This window comes from Thamnophis elegans, chromosome 6 (assembly GCF_009769535.1).
Source record: "Thamnophis elegans isolate rThaEle1 chromosome 6, rThaEle1.pri, whole genome shotgun sequence".
NCBI classification, from domain to species: Eukaryota; Metazoa; Chordata; class Lepidosauria; order Squamata; family Colubridae; genus Thamnophis; species Thamnophis elegans.
The window spans coordinates 59059204-59078788 of NC_045546.1; the positions used below are offsets into that span (position 1 = coordinate 59059204).

A 19585-nucleotide genomic window follows, 5' to 3' on the forward strand; every position below is an offset into this window, starting at 1 on the left:
AAAGGCACACTATTTTTTGTCTACTAGTAGACAACACAACGTGTATTTCATTTGATTTAATATTATTTATTTGTGTTGGTTTTGAATGTAGTGCTGCCAAGAGGTTTGGTACTCTGTTTGTGAATGTTGATGTTACCTCTGAGCCGCATGAGGTTTCTGCTCTCTGGTTCCTGTGGTATGTTAAACAGTGTGGAGGTACAGCCAGAATATTTTCAACAACCAATGGAGGCCAGGTGGAGTATACTGTTAATTTCTTTGCACTGTTATGCATTGGACCCTCATGACTTCTCAATCTGTGCAACTCTTGCACAAAAGTTCTCTCATGGTGCCCCATGAGTAATTAACTGAGTTTCCATTATTTCAAAAATCAATTTATTTGTTGAGCCTGGGGAGTAATTGAAAAGTTGTGGTATATAGATTGAGCACATATGTTGCATTCTAAAGATCTGTAGTTCAATTCTTGATGTTTCTTCGCAGTTGAGAAAACCTTTTTATTTAAAAATGTTATCCTGAGCTTGCTGAGAATGGCTGTGCAATGGATTTGCATTTGTGTGTGCATGCGCTTTTATTCAGACTTGATTCTTGGTGACTGCCTAGACAAGCTTTCTTGGCAATATTTTGCGAAGTGGATTTGCCATTGTCTTTTCTTTTTCAGAGAGTGACTAGTCTAAGATCACCTGGGTAGTTTTTGCCTAAGATAGAATTATAACTCAGAGTTTCCTGTTTCTAGCCTAGTTCCATTACACCAAATTGGCAGAAAACACAAAATATGCTTCTTTGAACGGTTGAGGAAACTCCTTTGGAAAGCTTTCTTGTTGTCACTGCATGCATGTGCATGTAGTACCAATTTGCTTTGCTCTACATGATCAAATAGATGAAGAAAGTAGTTTCCTTTTGAAAGAGATGACTGCCTCAATCCTTTAAGAATGGGTACTTAATGCCAATATACTTTCCAAATGATTCATGTTACTACTTTCAAAATTATTACACAACTGTAAGTGTGTGAAGAATGTGAAACCCTACATTTTATCTTATTTTATTTACATTTTCTTCTATTCCCAGGAGAGGAAGTTCATTGGAGGCTCTGGACAAATTAGTGAAAAAATTATGGAATATCTGGGAAAACGAGTTAAATTAGAGAAGCCTGTAACGTATGTTGATCAGACTGGTGGAAACGTCATAGTAGAAACATTGGACCATGAAAGATATGAGGTAATTTAAATATTTGAATTTTAAGATCTGCACCCTTGTTTTTGTTCTTATGAGGAAAAGAAGAAATGAAAGTGTTACACACATTCTATAAAAGCAAAGCTATTAATTGGGTGCATTCCAATCACAAAAAATTGTTACTGTGAGGAAAAACAGCTGCAGTGTCCCAATATAAGAACTTAAAGTTTTTTGCTTCTTATTTTGATAAACTCCAGTTTCTTTGCACCAATAAAACTATGGACTTAAAAATCATAGTTCCACACAAGAACCCTTCTAAAGTAACATGAAATTATGGCTTGAGACACTTGTTAGTAACATATCAATTTGAATAAATCATGGTTTTTATCTGTCTTGGGAAAATGGCAAATATAAAAATGAAAATGAGGAAGGCATGCTTCTGAATGCTCATACAACAAGATGACTGCAAAGAATATACATCTTTCCATTCCCCATCTTTCAGTCAGAAAGGGGAAGCTTCTTCTTTCATCCAAGAAGAAGCTTCTTGGATGAGAAGCAAAATGTTTTCAAGGAAAAAAAACAAGAAAAGCCAGTTGCCTTTTGGAAAAACACCTTTGGCACAAACCATGACCTGGATAATTGATAATCTCCATAGATAGTGCCTCATCCCATTTTCAAGAGACACTCCCTGAATCCAACTCTCGGCTGGTCTAAGCCTGCCTTGTGTGTGATGAACAAAAAGCCAGGATTCGGTAATAACAAAAAGCTTTTTTAAATCCAGTAACAAGGCAGAGCCTTAGAACACAGCGAGTACTTGAAGTAGTTTAAAGTCAGCACTGGGAGCCTCCACCTACCAGCACTATCCACACCCTAACCCTAAGCCACCATCTGGTGCTCCCAACTCCCTCCCCCTCTTAGCTATGTGGAGTGCTTTTGGCTGTACTTTCAAGCCGATGGGACATCATCAGTGTGCAGATGGCCACTGGAGGCTTTGTGAAGTTCTCCTGTAGCTGCTAGCCTCGCTCCGGAGTCAGCCTTCTTTGCTGGTATGTAATTCAACACCGGCATTATCAATCACTGTCTCTTCTCCCCGAGAATGTCTAGCTTCGTCTTTGGGCTAAACACCAACAATACTGAACAATATTTATCAAGTGTCTCTCTTTTTAGAAAGGTTGTTTAGAAGTGATCAGTTTGCAGCTCCACCCACCCCACCCAGGCTTTCCTCAAGGAAACAGATTATCTGGAACCTTTACTATCAATTTCAGACTGAGATATAGTACCAAAATAGCATTGATCACACTTATTGATGATCTTTGACAGGACTACTTGATCTCTCAGCAGCATTCAGTATTATTGATCATGATATCCTTCTGGACTGGGAGTTAGGGTTAGGGAGATGAGATATTGTGATGAATCTCCTCCTATCAGAGCCAGTTACAATAGGTGTTGATAGCATAGGAGAAAGAGATCTTATCCTAGTCTCCTGTTTTGTGGAGTTCCTTGGGGTTCTACCCTCTCTCCATTACTATTTAATATCTACATGAAGCTGTTTTGTGAGATCATCTTTTGCAGGGGTGTCTAACACAAGACGCACGGGATGGATCTGGTCCATGATGTGGTTGGATCTGGCCTGCGGGTCTGTCCTGGAAAATGTAAGGGGCCACCCCGCATCACTTCATCCCAGTCTACCCAATCCCAGCAGGCATGCATACAAACAGGGAACATCAGGCCAGCATGGCTTCATCCCAGTCTATCCAATGCAAAGAGGAAACATTGGGCCGGTGTGGCTTCAGCCCGGTCTACCCAGTACAAAGAGGAAACATGTCAGCAGTTGGGAGTGGCATCACGTTGGCCATGCCCACCCAGTCAGCCATGCCCAGTGAGAGGTGTCAAGCTGGCCACACCCAGAGGGGTGGAGCTTCACAGCATTACCAGTCACATGGAATGAGCTCTCCATTTCTGTGCTGGCTTCTCCTTGTTTGTGAGCTCCAAAAGGAGTCAAAGTCACCTTATAGGGGTGGCAAAGCTAAGGAGGGGTGCTCTGTGAGGTTGCAGGGGAGATCGCAACTCTCCTGCAGAACCCCCAGGGCTTTTCCCCCTCTATGCCATGACATGGAGAAGAGACAGTCTAAAATGGCTGCCAAGAAGCTGAGGAAGCAGATGAACATCTAAGCACAGTGCAGGTGCAGACTTTGGTGAACTGGGTGAAAAAAATTCTTTTTATTCAAATTTTAACCCCAGAAGAATAAAGATATAAGAGAGGAATTATGGCAGGCAAGCTAAGAAATGAATAATTAAAGTATTAAAGTGGGTAAGAGATGATGGTTAAAAAGGGAATATGTTTAAATACAGTAGTGGCATAATTAAAGTTAGAAAAAGGATGGAAACTAGAGAGGGGGGATTAATAAAATAGACATTTGTATATAATAAGGATAAATAATAATAAGAGAGGAAATTAGAATTTGAATGATGAAATTACTAAGTATACTTAAATAATATGGGGACTGGCATAAAATATCAAACTATTGATTAAATAAATAATGAAAGATTATAATTCAATATAAATAGGTGTATGTTTGCTAAATCTAACAAATATTATTAAAAATACTTTATTTGTATTAAAATGTATGACATGCAGAATATGGTGATTAACATAAAAATAATATATTGAAGATTGTTTCATGGTATGTGGAAACCATAGGAGTTTGCCCATACCACATGTTCTGTAGGGTGGTTGTTTCAGATTCTTTCTATAGAATTATAGCAATAGCATTTAGACTTATATACCAATTGATAGTGCTTTATAGCATTCTCTGGGCAACTTACAGTGTAAGCATTATTTCCATATTGCCTCCAACAATCTGGGTCCTCATTTTACTGACCTAGATGTATAAAGTCTGAGTCAACTTTGAGCCCTATCCGGATCAAATTTCAGGCTGTGAGCAGAGTTTACCTGCAACTCTGCATTCTAACCATTGCACCACCAGGGCTCTTTTATGTCACTTAGCAGGACCTAGGAAGATGCCTTCACTGTTGCAGCAATTGCCCTTTGGAACAGCATACTGATAGAGTGTGCATAGCTTTGCTATGTGAGACAACCCAGGAGCAATAACAACAAATAGAGGTTTGTTATAAAATAGTGGTCTTATCTACAAAATAATATATACTATACACACATGCACTATAGGCAGAGGTCAAACAATCAGTAATTGCAGCAGGGAAAAACACACAGTAAGAGAGATGCCCTAACAGGGCATCTTCTTATTATACAGGCTTTTAAAGGGATATAAGCCAAAAAACCTTGCTGACTCATTCATATCATTACATCATTGCATCATTGCAGCAACTGGTCAGCTCTTAAATCAATACCTTGACACATAATGTATGAGATGTGGTTGGACCTAATTGTGTGGACCTTCCATATGACTTTGAAGACTTAAAGTAGTGCTTCCTTTAGGTCATTGTTGGATGAACTTGATCTGTAATGGCTTTGAATTTGGAATATGTGGGGTTAGCCTTAGCTATGCTATACAGTACTGTACTGTGTATTTCTGTGTTTGACATAGATATTTTTTGTTTCTTAACTGTATGTGAGCCACCCTGAGTTGCTATTTGTGAATTGAGTAGGCATATCAAGCAATCAGATGAGATCAAGATAAGACAAGATCTTGTTAACAAGCCAAAGATTCCAATTCAATCATCCCAAATGTGTATTATTATGGGACTCAGTTTTCTTGATCTGTTATAACTGGGATTTCCATGCCACAGAAGTGTGGCTGTGTGATGTAACAACTATTTTGTTTGCGTTTCTTTTAAAGGCCCAATATGTTATTAGTGCCATCCCTCCAGTGCTTAGCTTGAAGATTCATTTTAACCCACCTTTGCCTTCAATGAGAAATCAGATGATTAATCGGATTCCTATGGGGTCAGTCATCAAGTGTATAGTATACTACAAGGATGCATTTTGGAAGAAAAAAGGTATTTCATGTTAATTGAATGGGCAGGGCAAAAAGATGATGCATTTACAGCTTAGCGCATCAGTTCCTACTTTTATGAAGTTCTCCAAGAGATTTGTGTGCGCAAAAGCATGCCTTTATCTCATGCTATATTTCATTGGTGTAAAATTTTGAAATATATCCCTAGGGCAAATATATTGAAAATAATATTGTGTATACCTTTGTGCTACTACATAGGTATAAAAACTCAAGAGGGCACATATAGAGTTGTCCTGCAATGTACTATTGTCTAGTTCTTTCACTTTTTAATTTAACAAGATCTTGAAATAAATGACAAATATTTTGCCATTTTCAAAAGTGGTTTGTAATAATAATTAAGTAATAGTTTAAAACAAGCAAGGAACAGAAAAATAGGAAAACAGACCATGTATAGTAAAATCATTCAGCCAGAGTCAATAACATAAAATACTAATAAAAACCCACACACATATATACAAACACACATGCATACAAATACATGTCATTTATTTTCTTTTTTATTTTCAATTATTTCAATGAGACCTACTTGAGATTGATGAATATTTTAAAGATGGTGTTGTACCCCTTATCTTTGACAATGTTTGTGATGCACTGTAGAGGAAAAACACAGTTGCATAATAGAAATGTAATGTTTAGAAAATCAGTGATGATGAAGCCATTCTTATAATCCTCCAGTGTTTTTATCACTGCATAATTCTAAGACTAAATCATTTATACCACCTATATGATTCTGAGCTCAACTCACAGTATCCACATATGAGTAGATTTTAGGATGATGGAGAAACAGTTCTTTGTGAGATCATACTATGAGGCAGCGACTCCTGATTATCTTAACAGTTCATAGTGCTATTTACAGTAATTTGTTTTGTTGCAAAAGAATTGCAGATATGCCAAATGTTACTTATTGTCACAATGATAATTGTAATAAAGCACTTGGGAGCTTTTATTAAAGGAGTATCATATTCACTAAACCTAGTAGAAATACTAATACCTGGATGGACCTTTCTTTCCCTCCCCCAGATTATTGTGGTTCCATGATTATTGAAGATGAGGGTGCCCCAATTGGGTTGGCATTAGATGATACTAAACCTGATGGAAGCTTTCCAGCCATAATTGGGTAAGAATTGCTTCAGAGATGAAGGGTGAAAAGTAGGCTCTAAAAGAGAATTAACTGTCTTGAGTAACCGTTGTAACTATATTGTACACTTGTGCATGACTATTCATCAATAAAAGTATATACAATAGGATGTAAAAATGTGTCTAGAGGAAGAAGTCTCATAGATTTTAAATAGGGATAATTATTGTCTTGATCTTATATGCTTTACTTTTTATATGTTTAAGTAAAAATATGTTTGTTACACAGAAATATTGAAACAGAATGCATAAATGTTCATATATTTAATCCTTACTGAAAGCTGTCTTGCAATTTCTCAGTAGTTTTGTTATTTTTTATTTTATTAAAAAAATTTAAAATATAAAACTCCAAATTTTTTAACAGGAACAAACAAGAAAAAATAAATAAAAGGAAAAAACACAAAACAAAAAAGACATTAAAAAGGGTGTCTTAAAAAGAGACACTAACATATATACACGTATTATTCCCCCTAATTGAATATTGTAAATATATTGCTACAATATTAGTTCCCCACCCTTTATGAAAAAGGCTCCCAACATTTTTAAGCTACTAATTCTATTTGTGTATTATTAACCTGTCATCTATTTATTATATTAATGACAAACGTAGAACAATAACAAGGGCAAGATTAAAATTTCAAAACCCGCTGTTAACTAACTGTTACTGTAATCAACTCATATAAAGTTTACCATGGTTTCTTATAGCAATAACACTAGGATTTATATACTGCCCCATAGTGCTTTATTGCATTGAATGGTTTACAGAGTCAGCATATTGCTCCCAATAATCTGGGCCCTCAATTTCTGACCACAGAAGGAGGAAAGGCTGATTCAACCTTCAGCCGGTCATGATCAAACTCCTGGCAGTGAGCAGAGTTAGCCTACAATACTGCATTCTAACCACTGTGCCACCATGGCTCTTATCTATCCCAAATTATCTTAACAGTTAACACTGATTTGTCTTGGATCAAATATCCATGTTTGTTTCTTAATACCATCTTTTATCAATTGTTTAACTATAATAAGTCTATTCTCCAGGTGTACAATCTATCTACCCAAAAAAGTCCAGATGAAATAGTTTTCCAATTAAGTATGATAGCTCCATTCCTCAATCTTCTTCTAACCTCTTAGGGGAAACCAGTGGTGGGATTCAAATAATTTAACAACCAGTTCTCTGTCCTAAAGATTTCGTTCAACAACCAGTTCACCAAACTGCTCAGAAAGTTAACAACCAGTTCTCCTGAAGTGGTGCGAACTGGCTGAATCCAACCACTGGGGGAAACCTAAACCTTTACCACTTATCCACTCAGTCAGTTTTCTGCTGTTATAAATGAATGCAGGCTGAACCTTCAAAGAAGCATGGGCAATCCACTCAGTTAGTTCAAGATCTATAAGATCCATATTTCTTTCAGTCTCCACCAAATCTGCTACTTTCAAATCAAATTCCTTTTGTGAATCTGGTTTATCTACACTTATTTGCATCTGGATATTTTTCATAGCCATTAAGGACAGATATTTCCATCCTTTGATCAAAGAGATTCAAATATTTCCACATCCATGAATATTTTATTGAAATATTCTCTGTTGAAAGCAGATTATTTTTCATCAAACTTAATTTAAAGTGGCAGAGAAATGAAGAATATTACTATGTGCACTAAATAATTTATAAAACAGCTTATTTTTTCTTTTGTTTTCCATTAAAAAATAAAATAAATCATAAGAAGGCTAGATCAAAATAATTGCAGCACAATCACCAACTAAGTTGTAACCCATATGTGGGTTACAAATAACAGACAATATTTATTTAGCAATTGTATATAGTGCCTTTGTGCAGCTTTTATGGGTTTCACCTTTAATTGAGAAAAAAATACATCCCCTTCTGTAGAAATGTGGAAGCATTGATTGAAAATCCAGTACTGCTTCATATTTTGCAATATGGAAATATGCTATTAATTGGAATCTGAAGATTTTAGAAATGTGTTTTAGAAAATAATTAAAACTTAACTGACATAAATTGATCCTGCATTGAAATGATTAAATGGTAGAAGAAATAATATTTATTTCTTCCATTTTTATTTTAAATTTCAGTTTCATCCTTGCCCGAAAGTGTAGAAGACTGATTAATCTCACCAAGGAAGAAAGGTATGAACCCTTAATGGTTTATATTTCTAGAAATAAAAAAGAGGGAGAATCCCCCCCCCAATCCATTTTCATTCATTGGAAAGCCAAGGAGAGGTTCCTTTCTTACTTTCTAGCTTGTTGGAGATCATGATTCTATCTGGACAGCTTCACAAAAAATCAAAGTTGCAAAACCATATCTCCACATTAAGGTTTTCTCTATGGGAGACTTGGTATTTCAAACATTTTACCCTCAGGGTCTTTACCATTCCCCACCTACTGACATTTCAGAATACTGGGAAAATAACTTTATACAGGTGGACGTTGAAACTCAAAGGTATTTATGTTGTTTTTTTCTCCCTCTTTATATGGTTTTTAAAAATATTTTGTGGGGTAGTTATTTTAATGTTAGAGTAGTACATTTTACTCTATTTACTTTTGTGATGGTGGAGTAAAATTTTTTGAGCCTAGACAAATAGGCTATTATCAACTTTTCAATTTGTACTGCCTATTGCTATAATGGTGCTTTTTTCAGTATTGAGCTACAAACTTGCATAATCCACCTTTCACCAGGAATAGATTTCTGCTCTGACAACATCAAACCTTGGTTCTTGGTTTTCACATTCAATATATCAATACACAAATACATTTGCAGATCAGAATTTCCATTTCTTTCTTGCCAATTCAACAGGCAGAAGTTGTTTTTGTTTTAATCCAGCTACATTACAAGCACAGTCATCTGTTCTCGTCCAGTAGTTTGGCACCTATCTTCTGACCTCAGGTGCTCCTGTTCTAGTATCTTATCTATTTTCTCTTGCTTGTACATGTTGATTGAGTTTTCTTGACAAATTGAAATGGACCACCAATTTCTTCTCCAATGGATTATATTGAGGCTGACCCATCTCTATGACCAACCTGCTATGTAAAACCCTTAGGAGAATCTCTGTTCTTGATAGAATCATTTATAGCTTCAAGCTCCTCAAATCTCTACATGGTATTTATTCACAGAGTAGCATATTAACATATCTTTCTCAATTCTTGCTTGGCACGGAAAACAAGAAAAAAGCAATAATTTTAATATTAGTTCTTTTTTTCCCTATAGTGTCAATATTACTTCTTTATATGTATCTATTTTTATTGGTAAAGAGAGGTTTAATCTCCCTCCCTCTTTCCCTCTCCTTCCTTCCCTCCCTCCCCCTCTCACACACATGGTACCATGTGATTTCAAAAGATTAGCAGTTAAAACCAGACCGTGGATCATTTTGTCTCATCTAGAGTAAAAATATTTGGTCTGATGCATAATTAATTATCTGACTGGGGATTTATTGATAATATTTAACAGCACCATACAACCATGTCACGTGCATAGTTTAGACCACCCTGCTCTCCCAAGAATCATACAGTATTTGGGAAATCTGTCTAAATAGGGATTACAGTTTTCATGCATTGATACAAAATATTTCTTTTGAGCAAGCAGTTGAAAAAGAGCCATATGTGGAACTACTTTGTAGAAAGCACATGACTCTTGCTAAAAGGCAGCCTATGATGCACAAGTCAAATCCTTTTTGAACATAGAAACTCCCACTGGTCAGCTGTTGGTAGGGAAAGACATATGCCTCATCTTTTGTCTTTGAATGGTCATTTGTAAGATTTTTGTCAATGATCCCAAGTCCCAGGCAAATACAAGGATCTGTTTGTAATTCTGATGTCTATTCCAGTTAACAACTACAGTACATGCAAATTGCAGACATTGTTTATACACACATACACACACACACAGTATGTGTATGTATGTATGTGTGTGTGTGTGTGTGTATATACATATATACACATACACACACACACACACACACACACACACACATGGTTACTGAGACTTGGCTTTGACAACAACAAAAAAGACTGTGGAAGGCAGTTTCTACAATATAGCCTTAATCCTTGCAAACACAAATCATTAGCAAATCTTAAAAGATGAGTTAAAATAAAAACAAAAGATATTTCAAAGAGGCAAGTTATATCTCATTAATGTTTCTTTCACAGGAAAACACAAATCTGTGAGCTCTATGCAAAGGTGCTGGGAACACAAGAAGCCTTACATGTAAGAACTTAATTTCTGATATATCAGGATTTTTTTTAAGTAGCATTGAAAATTCATGAACCTTAGCAGATATGTTAAGATATGAGTTTACAATTGGAGAAGCCAAATTAAAGCTAAATTTCAAGATAATGATTGATTTCAGTCATAGGCCAGGTGAGCAAAAGGCCAAATGTGAGGGCAAATATAATTATTTATTACTGTCAAAATATCTCTAGGGTCTTCTCCAATTGTGTAAATTGTGTAAATGAGGAATCTGATAAGTGTACATTCAAAGAAGGTTCATATATTATTTTATAGTTCAAAATGTGAGAGATTATTTAATACACTTCAGAATTAAACATTGTAAATTAATAGCTTACAAAAATATGAAAATAGTAATACAACAGTTGATAATTTTGATAGGTATTCTTGAACCACTCACATACATCAAGAGATCTGGAAATGGGGAAAGAGGCAAATGAAGAAGTATATAAATCCAATATATATAAAATATAAGAAGATTTGCAGATGAAGTTTTTAATAATAGAATAAATATTCAGCTTCCTCACATAGTTTTGTGGGGAATATTCATATGAAGAAAAGTAAGTTTCAGTAGAACCTGTTCTGAAGTCATTTTTTTCTTTTCTAAAAAAAAGATGATTACATTTTTAAAAATGGCATGTGAGAAAAAGTTAAAGTATGAGAAGCAGATGGATATTCAGTAATGAATTTCCTGTGTAAGGTGGAATTTTCTTGACAAAGCAGCTAGTTTGATTTGTTCATTCTGGTTTCAGCAAGTTTCATCATTATTTATATCCAAATCTTAATACTGAAAATAAAATAGTCCTGTAAATGCCTAGGTGAAAGCTCCACTTACTTTGAACGGCTGCCTGAATTGCCCATTAGAGACCAAGGAAAATGCACCCAACTCATTAAAGTACATTCTTTTGAATCAGCCACCTTGAAATGAAATGACATGGGAAATTAGTTAATTCAAAATGTTCTATTTATTTTGTAAAGTATCTATTTTTGTCTCCTTTTATTATTTGTTAATGACAATTTTATAGCCAGTGCACTATGAAGAGAAGAACTGGTGTAAAGAGCAATATTCTGGAGGATGCTATACAGCTTATTTTCCACCTGGGATAATGACTCAGTATGGAAGGTATGGTAATCATAAGTAGGAATGTTAAGATTAAGGAGTAAATGAAGAATATGAAAGACTTGCTCCATAGATATAACTTCTGGTGATTGTGTAAAGAATTGCACAATTAATTAAATATTTTTACCAGAATTGTAGCTATACACTATATAGATAACAAATACTCCCTGCATCAAGATATTTGTAATTGGAAAATATATTTAGGAATTATTTAAATTTATGTATCATCCTATAAAATAGTGTATATTAATTTTCAGTTCAAAATCTATATTTATAATGGGTTTACTATTGGAACTAAATATTAATACTAATTATATATTAAACTGCTAGATTCTTTACTGTTTTTAATGCCTTGATCCAGTAAGAGTGATGGATTTCAGTGATTTTATATCCATTTATTCCTTTGCTATTTTACTTACCACTAAAACTACTATATTGGGACTACATAAATATAATTGTTTTTTATGGCCATGGTAAGTTTCTGTACTCTTGCCATATATACAGAATATTTTGCTTTATATCATTTTTGCATAAAGTGATATGTTTTGCAGCAAGTCATGCATGAAACATTTATGAAAGGTTAAGTATAGCCTTCTTGTGCAATGATTTGGAGCTAATTTCAGAGTTCAGCAGGACTTCAACCTTATTGATAGATTACTGTATTTTTCAGATTATAAGACGCACCTAACTTTTGGGGAGGAAAACAATAAGAAAGAATCTGCCTCTGCCTCCCAACAATTTGCCTCCTTGCAGCAAACAGCCAGGTCAGCTTCAGCACAGCCTGATTTAGCACAAGCAACTGATTGATGGTTGGATCTGCCTCCCGGAATACCACTGATCAGCTGTTCCCCACCATCCATTGATGCCGGTGGCACTCATCGCTGCCTCCACGCACCCCATTTTTAGCCTGTTCCAGGGGGTGGTGATAGGTGGCAGAGACTGGGATCCCTGCTGCCTGGAATGGCCTGAAAACATGACGTGCAGACACCGAAAACATGGTACACAGAGGTAAAAAAAAATGGACATGTGGAGACAGAAAGTGGGGCACATGGAGGCAGCGATAGGTGGCAGTGGCGATGGGTGGAACAGCGGTGATGGGTGACGGTGATCCCTGCAGCCTGGAATAGCTGATCGGTGGTATTCTGCGAGGCAGATCCAACCACCCATCAGCTGCTCATGCTGAATCAGGCTGTGCTGATGTGGACCAGGCTGTTTGCTGTTTGCTGCAAGGAGGCAAATTGCTGGGAGGCAGAGGCTGAAGGGTGAGAGCTGGTGGGTAGCCAGGGTTTTGGCAACATTCGGTCTATAAGATGCACATACATTTCCACCCACTTTTTTGGGGTGTGTGTGTGAAGAGAAGTGCATCTTATAGTCCAAAAAATATGGTACTCTGAAAAACATCAGAAAAACACACCCTAAAGCAGAAAAGCGCACGTGTGTTCCCTGAGTTCATAGAAAAAGATTTTTTATATCATAACTTCATTATTTTATCAATTTATAAAATACAAAGAAGAATAAAAATAGGAAATTAAGGGAAGAAAAAAGAAAGAGAGAAAGAAAATATGAGCTACAAGAGAAGAAAGAAAGAAAGAAAGAAAGAAAGAAAGAAAGAAAGAAAGAAAGAAAGGTTTTTTGTTGTATATGTTTTATTTGCAGTTTTCCTTTAACAGCCAACATATTTTGTGGACAGTGTAATGACTAGGTCAATACATTTTTAAACAGTGCTAACAATAATAATACAATTACGAATACATATTTTTTATCCTCCAACTTCTAACCTTAACATGTTCATTATAATTATAATATATTCTTTAATGTATCAATACATATAATACTTTCTCCCCCAATTTGTGCTTATTTCCCCGCCCACTTGTTGGGGTTCTTCCTCTCTTTATCTTTAAACAGTATTATTAACTCAAATTCCACCATATTTCCACTATCTCAGTTTTCTATAAACACCAATAAAACATTTTATTAATAAATTGTAATCGGTCCTGTGATTATATCTCTGATATAATCTCTGGATATTGTACATGTCTATTGTTATGTTTTCTTTTCTTTCTAAAATTTTATATATGTATCAGATAACTGAGTCTTATTTATAAATTATTCTTGGATAATTTTTTTCAGCCTTATACGAGTGTTTGGGTAGTAAATAGATAGCCTTATCATCAGTGTTATGTTTCCTTTTTCTTTTTTAATCAAGTTGAATATCATTCTTTTTAGAGTATTAAAGCTGTTTACATGCAGCATCAGCCTGCAAAAACATTCCTATCAAAACTGTGCACAGCTTTTTCCATGTGAGGGGCACATCAGAGGTGGGTTTCAGCCAGTCTGTCAGTGGAGAGAGCAGCGCATGGGCTTGTCCAATGAATCCTCCCTTCCTGTTCCTTCTTCTGCTGTTTGAACAAGCCATGTGGTTGCGCTCCCTTGTCTTTGACAGCTGCCTTGTTTCCAATTGGGGGGGGGGGGGAATCCATCTTTTCCATCCCTCTCCATGGATCCCCGCCCCAATTGGAAATGAGACATCTGTGAAAGACAAGGCAGCACGCCCTGCGCGGCATGTACAAATAGCAAAAGAAGGAACAGGAGAGGAGTTCCATGTGGGGCTTTTCAAACAGCTGAACTCCTCCCCTGTTCCTTCTTTTGCTGTTTGTACATGCCGTGCAGGTCATGCTCCCTTGTCTTTCACAGCCACCTTGTTTCCAATTGTTTTCCATGGGGGCGGGTCGCGGATGGGCTCTGGAGTTGCTCCACGCCATGGAAAACATAGGCGTGTGCACACACACACACTGCCAAATTACAGTCCTGGAGAGCGGAGACTCTTGGAAGGAAGCCAGAGGCAGCAGGGCAGCTGGGTCCCTCACCTTCAGAGGGAGAAAGGGCCAGTTTGGAGATGGGCTTTGGTCTTACTGCCCCTGGCAGACAGAGCTTTACTGTCCCATGGTGAAGATTCCATCCCTCGTCCCAGAGCCTTCATAATGGCGGGAACTTGTTCTCACTCGCCCGGGCTTGTGCAGAGGCTTCCCCACAGTTTCACCTCATTTTCCAAGTTGGCCATGCCCACCTGGTCACATGACCGCCGAGCCACTCCCACAAAACAAGCCACAGAATAGGTTAGAATAGGTTCTAAAAAATTTTGAAACTTACCACTGGGGCACATGTAGCTTTCACACCACATACTTTTGAAAAAAATCCAAAAAGTAATAACTGGGTCCAGCAAAAAAACCCGACATGGTTTTATTTTGTTTACATTTACATGTAATTAAAAGTTTTAATGAAGCTTAACATGATTAGTCTCTGGACATGTATTTAATAAAATTTACTTTAACACTTTAAAAATACAATTTAGTAATATATTATGGCTACCGGTATTTAAAACAGATAATCCTTAACTTATGACCACAATTGAGCCCAAAATTTTTGTTGCTAAGCAAAACTTTTGTTAAGTGAATTTTGCCCCATTTTATGACCTTTCTTGCCACAGTTGTTAATTGAATGAGGCTTTCCCCTTGATTTTGCTTGTTGGCAGGTCACAAAAGGTGATCATATGACTCCAGGACACTGCAACTGCCATAAATATGAGTCAGTTGCCAACTTCTAAATTTTGATCATATGACCATGGAGATGCTATAATGGTCGTGTGAAAAACGGTCATAACTCATTTTTTTTCAGTGCCATTGCAGCTTTGAATGGTCACTAAATGAACTATTGTAAGTCAAGGCTTACTTATAAAGGATAATACTAATTCTAATAAACATTTGAAAAAATATATTATTATAAACACAGAATTATAGATATAATGCAATTGTATAAATACTGTAGTATATAACTTTCTGTACTTTGAAGTCAAATAATCACGTCAATATATCAAAGGATGGTGATAGAGCTAAAAGCCCAAATTTACACCTCCTTCAATCAGGAATTGATGGATTTCTTTAGAGAATTCTTGAAGCTAGGACTGCAATTCATTCTCTTGGCTTCTTATCACACCAATCTAGGCTTGGCTGCAAAATATATTCAGGGACTATATAACAGCAAAACCTTGATAGGCTTGATATTGCTTTATTGCAGAGAAAGCAGAGAAAGGCCACTCATTATATGGCCATCTATCTCACGCTAATAACTCTGGGTGAGATGCAAAGGTTAAAACCCAACAATTAGAACAATAATCCATGGTGCCTCAGGTAAAGAACATCTTCCAATCATAAAAACATATCAACAACAGAGCTAGGGTAACCTCCTGTCCTGAATGTCTAAATCAATGGTCTTCACAGCCTTACAAATGACAAATAGGGCTTGGGCTGTCAAGATCTCAATTCCACTGAAATGGCTAGAGCTGAATTTATTTTGGCCAGTTTTTCAGTAGGCTCATTGATGGCGAAGTGGGGTAAGGGAAAACATGGTTGTGTATTATAATGCATCATCCCCACTACATATTACTGCATTAAAGAAAAGTTTCTATTTCTGCCAACAGAGACTCTTTCCCCTGTTGCAAATTACAGTTTCGAGGGCCTGGGGAAATGTGCATGTTTATTGCATTTAATTAATACCACATTTAATTTTGCCCTGAATATACTGGAGCAAGTTTCAAGTTGATCAGAAATAAAAGGTCATAGGTGATGCTTTTAGATGCTAATGTTAGGAATAATTTTTTACTGTTTATAATCAGAGAAAGGTATCACTTGGCATTTCATGATCTGCACTTGCTTTCAAAGGATTCTTCGCAAGCCAGTTGGGAAGATCTTCTTTGCAGGTACTGAAACAGCTTCAGAATGGAGTGGCTACATGGAAGGTGCTGTTCAGGCTGGAGAAAGAGCAGCCAGAGAGGTAGGGAGTCTGTTGCATCAAATAATTTTACTTAGGTTTTCATGATGATTCTTTGGATGGATTTCCAACCCAAAGCATCCTCATGTTGGTTTGCATTACTGCCACTTAAAGATAAATTATTTATTAAGCTTGTAATAAAAACAAGCTATATAAGATGACCAGGCTGAACTTGAGGGAGGAGTCAAACAGAGCATTAGTCATGATGCAATAAATAAATCTTTCTTCTCATTTGAACTACCTGAATCTCCTGATTTCCCTGGCGCTTGGCAAAAGCAAGCAAAAAGCATTGAATATGAAAAGCTAAAACCAAACTTACAGAAGCTGGATGTCATATGTGTATTTAGGACTTAAATAAATCTCAGAAAATGGCAAAAAGAGAATTCTTAAAAAGGCATTAGAATATCAAAAGAGGCAGTTTCACTGAGCTCTCTCTGAATATCCTGGTCTGGCTAAATAAGACTCTAAAGTTCTGATGGTGATAGGATGACTTGCATGCTGATGATAAGGAAAAATCTCCAATGTAAAAGAGAAAATGAAACTGAATACTAGAAATGGAGATAAAGCTGCATTATTCTGTATTAGTCATTTAAAACAGCCTATTTTTAAAAATGAATGGATTGCTATGTGGATGAGGAATCTAATCTCATGTTTGTTGATGAGAAAAAAATTGTGCAAAAGAATCTGACCTGACTTGTCTTGACTGTTTTTTTTTAATGAAGTTGCACTTTTATAAAATTCCCATTTATGTGAATAAGATTTGCATATTTGCATATTTACAGTCTCTATAATGTATCATTTCCAAACTTTGACCAGAAGCACAATATCTTTTAAAATGGCCATTGGAAAAGCTTTTGATCACTTGCTTTTTATATAAGACGTAAAACACCTCTTTTCAGGTACTACAGTCGATGGGAAGATATTCAGGAGAAATATGGAAATCTGAACCAGAATCACATGTAAGTATGTCTATGGAAATTCTCAGTCATCCAGGTCATGGTTGTCCAAAGGGTGCATTTCAAGAGGCAAATGGATTTTCTGTTTTTTTAAAGATGTTTCATTTCCTATCTAAGAAGCTTCTTCAGCTCTCAGAAGCTCTGAAGAAGCTTCTTCGATGAGAAGCGAAACATCTTCAAAGAAAAACCAGAAAGTCCAATTTGTTTGTTTGTTTGTTTATTGGATTTATATGCCATCCTTCTCCCAAAGGACTCAGGGCAGCGTACAACATTTAAAAAATGTTGCCTCTTGAAGAAGCATCTTTGGGACACGTGTAAGTATGCAATGTTTTATTTGATGTAGATGAAAATGTGAAATCAATACATAAAATTAGAGAAAGGACGCTGTGGACAGGAATGGTTTGGTTGCTATTGCTATTGCTATTGCTATTGCTATTGCTATTGCTATTGCTATTGCTATTCTCACTCTGTTTTGAACATAATAAATGAACTACAAGCAGTCCTTGATTTACGACCATTTGTTTAGCAACTGTTAAAAGCTACAACGTGACATCATCACATAGTGATGGAAGTTCCAGTCCCAACTGTAGTCATAAGTCAAGGACTACATGTATAGTAAGTTAATTATAGGAATGCAATTTAAAATCTCACCACAATATGCCTTTAACAATAGCTGTGATAGCCCATATTGTAAAAACCACCAATTATTTTGACCTGCTGAATAGCTTTTGTAAATAAATATGATTTTCACACCCCCTGAAGTGAAGTTAACTCCATCCCACATGACCTTCCACAAGAACTTAAGACCTGGCTCTGTCAGCTGGCTTTGAGCTCCCATGAGGAGGGGTTGCCACATTGGAGATAGCTGACAAACTAATAACAGATCCCACCTTCTCCCCTCCTCATCCAGCTCCCTCCCTATCTTTACTTAGGGTTGTTTATTTATCTTTTTTTTATTACAGTGGTGCTTTGGTACTCCTTGTTAATTGGTTCCAGGAGGTGTGATGAGTACCAGATTTTTCCCATAAGGAATAATATAGTGAGTCACAAGGTAGCTGACACCAACAATTTCTAGCTTGTGTGTTGAATACCAAACAAACGATAAGTATTGAGCAAAATTTCCACATCAAAATGGATTGAGTAGCAAATTTGATGAGTTTCGAAGCAGTTGCGTACTAAGATACCACTGTATTTACATACTATTGTGTACAGGTTTTGTAAAATTTTATTGTTTAATATTGTAAGCCACCCAGATTTAAATAAATAAATAAATAAATAAATGCTTGATTTCACTCCTCCAACATAAATAAAAGCTATAGTACACTTTTCACAATGAGTGTGTTTAGATTATGGTTATGCAAACATGATTTGAAGGTAGGTTTTTGGACCTTGTGTGAGCACAGCACCTTCTCTCATTATTCACTGATGCAGCCTGACTTTCAGGCTTCCATGAAAAACTGTTTAGAATCCTTACAGGTAGTCCTCGACTTACAACAGCTCAAAAGAAAAAAAATGGAAGCACAAATGGCCATGGCAGAAGTTGGGTCCTAAGGGGAGTCAGATTGGCAGCAAAAAGCAAACACCCAAAAATGTAACAAGCTATCTTTGAATAGCTTGTATCTATGACTGCTACACACAACACACACATACAATCATGTGATTGCATTTCACGCATTTGGTAATCAGCTGCATATATGATCAATTTCAGTGTCCTGCGGTCACATAACCACAGTTTGTGATGTTTTTGCAGATTTCTGAGTTTTTGCTGATTAATAAATATGGTGACTCATTTTATGAGATTTTAATAAAAAGTCATAAAATTGAGCTAGATGACATTCTAACTCAACTTACAACAGTTCATTTAGTGACTGTTTGAAGTTACAATGGCACTGAAAAAACTGACTTCTGGTCGTTTTTTGCAGTTGCAACCTTTGCAGCATCCTCATGATCATGTGCTCAAAATTCAGATTCTTGCCAACTGATTCATACTTAGCAATAGCAATACCAGTTAGACTTATATACCGCTTCATAGGGCTTTTAGCCCTCTCTAAGTGGTTTACAGAGTTAGCATATTGCCCCCAACAATCTGGGTCCTCATTTTACCCACCACAGAAGGATGGAAGGCTGAGTCAACCCTGAGCCAATGAGA

General features: G+C 36.3%; 1 protein-coding gene across 2 annotated transcripts in view; it reads left to right on the forward strand.

The window, feature by feature from the left end:
* LOC116510618 (amine oxidase [flavin-containing] B-like) overlaps window positions 1-19585 on the forward strand; it is a 102681-nt gene that overhangs the window by 77937 nt on the left and 5159 nt on the right. For both annotated transcript variants that reach the window (XM_032220238.1, XM_032220239.1), the window contains 9 exons: window positions 92-233; window positions 1063-1212; window positions 4986-5145; window positions 6183-6279; window positions 8385-8438; window positions 10455-10512; window positions 11559-11656; window positions 16372-16483; window positions 17380-17439. In XM_032220238.1, the coding sequence (XP_032076129.1) occupies window positions 92-233; window positions 1063-1212; window positions 4986-5145; window positions 6183-6279; window positions 8385-8438; window positions 10455-10512; window positions 11559-11656; window positions 16372-16483; window positions 17380-17439 (931 nt within the window). The remainder of the gene's footprint in view (window positions 1-91; window positions 234-1062; window positions 1213-4985; window positions 5146-6182; window positions 6280-8384; window positions 8439-10454; window positions 10513-11558; window positions 11657-16371; window positions 16484-17379; window positions 17440-19585) is intronic.